The sequence below is a fragment of the Limulus polyphemus genome, unplaced genomic scaffold (genome assembly GCF_000517525.1).
Source record: "Limulus polyphemus unplaced genomic scaffold, Limulus_polyphemus-2.1.2 Scaffold3717, whole genome shotgun sequence".
Lineage (NCBI taxonomy): Eukaryota > Metazoa > Arthropoda > Merostomata > Xiphosura > Limulidae > Limulus > Limulus polyphemus.
Genome location: NW_013669327.1, coordinates 60,989 through 64,699, shown reverse-complemented (window position 1 = coordinate 64,699; position 3,711 = coordinate 60,989). Strand labels below are relative to the sequence as shown.

Below are 3,711 nucleotides of genomic sequence, written 5' to 3'. Positions count from 1 at the left end.
GAACATTATTTTACGTTAAAAAACAGATTCACTAAAGCACAGAACATTATTTACGTTAAAAAACAGATTCACTAAAGCACAGAACATTTATTTTAACGTTAAAAAACAGATTCACTAAAGCACAGAACATTTATTTTAACGTTAAAAAACAGATTCACTAAAGCACAGAACATTTATTTTAACGTTAAAAAACAGATTCACTAAAGCACAGAACATTTATTTTAACGTTAAAAAACAGATTCACTAAAGCACAGAACATTTATTTTAACGTTACAGACAACTTAACATGTATCTGTCTAAGAAGAAGACTGTTGATGTCATTATTGCTCAAACAAATCTACATTTGACAACCTTTTCATAATCACAACATCGTTATATTTAGTAACCAAAGACTAACCTTCTACTGTCAACTTGTTGTTATTGAATGCTACCTTCAAGTCTATCCTTCCCCGTCTCTCAGTATGATCACACCCGCACAGATTTGGGATACTCTCCTGGCAGCGGTTGTGGACATTCATGTCACATGCTAAAATATAAAGTATTACAAAACTTAACACACCCGACACAGATTTGGGATACTCTCCTGGCAGCGGTTGTGGACATTCATGTCACATGCTAAAATATAAAGTATTACAAAACTTAACACACCCACACAGATTTGGGATACTCTCCTGGCAGCGGTTGTGGACATTCATGTCACATGCTAAAATATAAAGTATTGTAAAACTTTAAACCAACAAATGGAAATTATGTTTAGCCTGCAGGTTCTAAGCTACAGAGTTTTATATATGTTGTGCATGTATTATATCTTACACCAAAAAAAAAACGAATCTGTTACACTGTTTTTCTGAGAAAAAAACAACAACAAAATTTTGGCATATTTGTTACAAATTTTAGAGATCAGGGTTCTAAGATACCACCATTCTGATCAGGTTCTTAAGATGTATAATATATTCACAAACCCAGAGTATGAAGAATTTTTTTTAAAGCACACAATGATCTATCTGTGTTGTGTACGCCATGATTAATGAAATCCAGTTTTTAGTGTTGTAAGCCTTTAGACTTACTACTGAGCTAACTGAGGGATGAAGAAAATATTTTCAACTACTTCACCAAAAAGGAAATTTATTAGCTCTTCAAAGATTACAATATTGAACTCGAGTTTACTAGATAACCAATTGTATACAAAGATTACAATATTGAACTCGAGTTTACTAGATAACCGATTCAATACAAAGATTACTATATTGAACTCGAGTTTACTTTATAACCGATTCTATACAAAGATTACTATATTGAACTCGAGTTTACTTTATAACCGATTCTATACAAAGATTACTATATTGAACTCGAGTTTACTTTATAACCGATTCTATACAAAGATTACTATATTGAACTCGAGTTTACTTTATAACCGATTCTATACAAAGATTACTATATTGAACTCGAGTTTACTTTATAACCGATTCTATACAAAGATTACTATATTGAACTCGAGTTTACTTTATAACCGATTCTATACAAAGATTACTATATTGAACTCGAGTTTACCTGATAACCGATTCTATACAAAGATTATTTATTGAACTTGAGTTTACTTAATAACCGATTGTATACTACTAATACCACCGCTGCAGTGATAACAACAATACAGTTATAACTATAATGAGCAGACGTTGTTAATTTGATGCAAAAAAGTTATTTCAAGTGATTCGAGTACGTTTCATAGATCACAAGAGACATACATACGAGAAAATCATATTTTCAGCCAAACATGATTTAATGTACTGGAGTTTGAGAGTTTAAATGTGTGTACATAAACCTCTCGAAGAATGGCATTTCTTTCACCACTGAAGCATATGACCATATATTGTATTATCACTAGTATTCTTTCAGTGTATATTTTACAAATCCAGACATGATAAATACAAATAAATCATCTATAGAATGTTTCCTAACTAACAAAATACAGTTCCAAAATTTTAACAGGAACTATTTCAAACTTTGAAAGACTTACAGCCAAATACTTCTTACAAGCTAAAAATCTTTTGATAGAATAACACAAAATTTTAAACCTTCCTGCTTTGTGTGAAGTATGTAATAACATACTACTTCAGCAACAGAGTTATTACTACAATCTCGGAATGAATTTTACTCCGAAGCCATTTATGGGATGAGTTTCTTCCATTTGTAAAAAAACGTAAAAAAAATTATACTAAAGAAATTTATATAATAACAATTCACATAAACAAAAGATACATTCCTGACCTTCCACAAAGAATCTCAGTGTGAAAACATTAATATAACTTAATTAACAGAAACTACAGATTCACAATAACTTTAGCAGAGTTGAAAGTCAGCTTCAGTCATTCACAACAAGAATGGATCAATTATATTAAAAATGCAACTTTAAGCCACATAGGAATGGAAATAAAGGATTTGATCTTGATGTTAAGACCTTGTGATACGAAGATAATTGTGATTACTGGCATATAACGTATTGATTGAAGATACAGTGCATCTATTATTTTCATTACTATATGGGAGAGAATGCTTCAATTTTGACGTTTAAATATTTGGCAGGTAGTGAATTTTCATGGAAGGATAAGGTAATGTAAAGGCTCCCCTACATCCGGGAGAAAACAAATTATCTGCTTTTTTGCCAGCATGAATTGAAATATTTCAACTGGATATAACCGAATGGTTTAAGAGTAGGTGAATTTATCAAAAGTACATTAAATTTACAAACAGTAGCTTAGATATTACCACGAATATAAACTTGACATATCCTGTATTTATTTGGTTTATGACCAATGGTGGAGGAGGTGTGCCAATTTCGTATATTAGAGTGTTTTACCCATCATCATGTCCCAAGTTGAACAAAAACTGCGGCCTAGCTAACTAATGAATGAATATTTGCTGTAAAATTCTTATCAATGCTATAAGTGTAGCCACCAATTTAGCCTTCAATTTTGACTTCATTCCTTTAAGTTCAGTTCTTTTTTGTAGCTGCACCTTTTTTTTTTTCACACCAAAGATATTTTTGATTACATTAGAATTACTTGACAGTAAAAACCAGCCTTAAAAATTATAATTTTTATTTTGACGGTTGCAATGGGAATTCGAATAATGAAAGAAACTTAACTTTCGCACGTTGAGTTCCATTTCAAAACCTGATACCCCATGTTATTTATTTAACTATGACGAGGATTACGTGTTGGCCGAGTGTACATTATATATATTCAGTTATTGAAGACACAAAATACCGTTATGTCGAATACATAATACTTGTAGTATACGTTTTATAGGCTATCCAGTGCTTGGTGACCACACGTCCCTGTTTGGACCTGGAAAGTAACATATGTCCTGGTTTTAACTTATCGTATTTTGATTTTTGCTAGGTGACTCCATATTTGCCTTAATATTCAAATTTTTAAAGAAAACTAGAATCTGATTTTTGAATATTACTGTCGTAACTGGAAACGAAAAATAGCAGATATTATCAACATTAAATTTCGATTTTCAATTGTTTGTGAACAATATAAATGACAGCCTGTTGCAGTGACATCACCAATCACGCGAACAAGTGAGGGATGTAATGTTTTCAGACTTTGCCGCCATTTACGTTCAATATTAGTTTTTGCTGGTTTTTTTAATTTCGCGCAAAGCTACACGAGGGTTATCTGCGCTAGCCGTCCCTAATTTAGCAGT

General features: G+C 31.6%; 1 protein-coding gene across 1 annotated transcript in view; it reads right to left on the bottom strand.

Moving 5' to 3' along the window:
* Positions 1–3,711, bottom strand: part of LOC106469900 (protein kinase C, brain isozyme-like) — an 80,550-nt gene that overhangs the window by 27,094 nt on the left and 49,745 nt on the right. Inside the window, exon 5 of the mRNA XM_013930420.2 lies at positions 398–526. Within this exon, the coding sequence (XP_013785874.1) occupies positions 398–526 (129 nt within the window). The remainder of the gene's footprint in view (positions 1–397; positions 527–3,711) is intronic.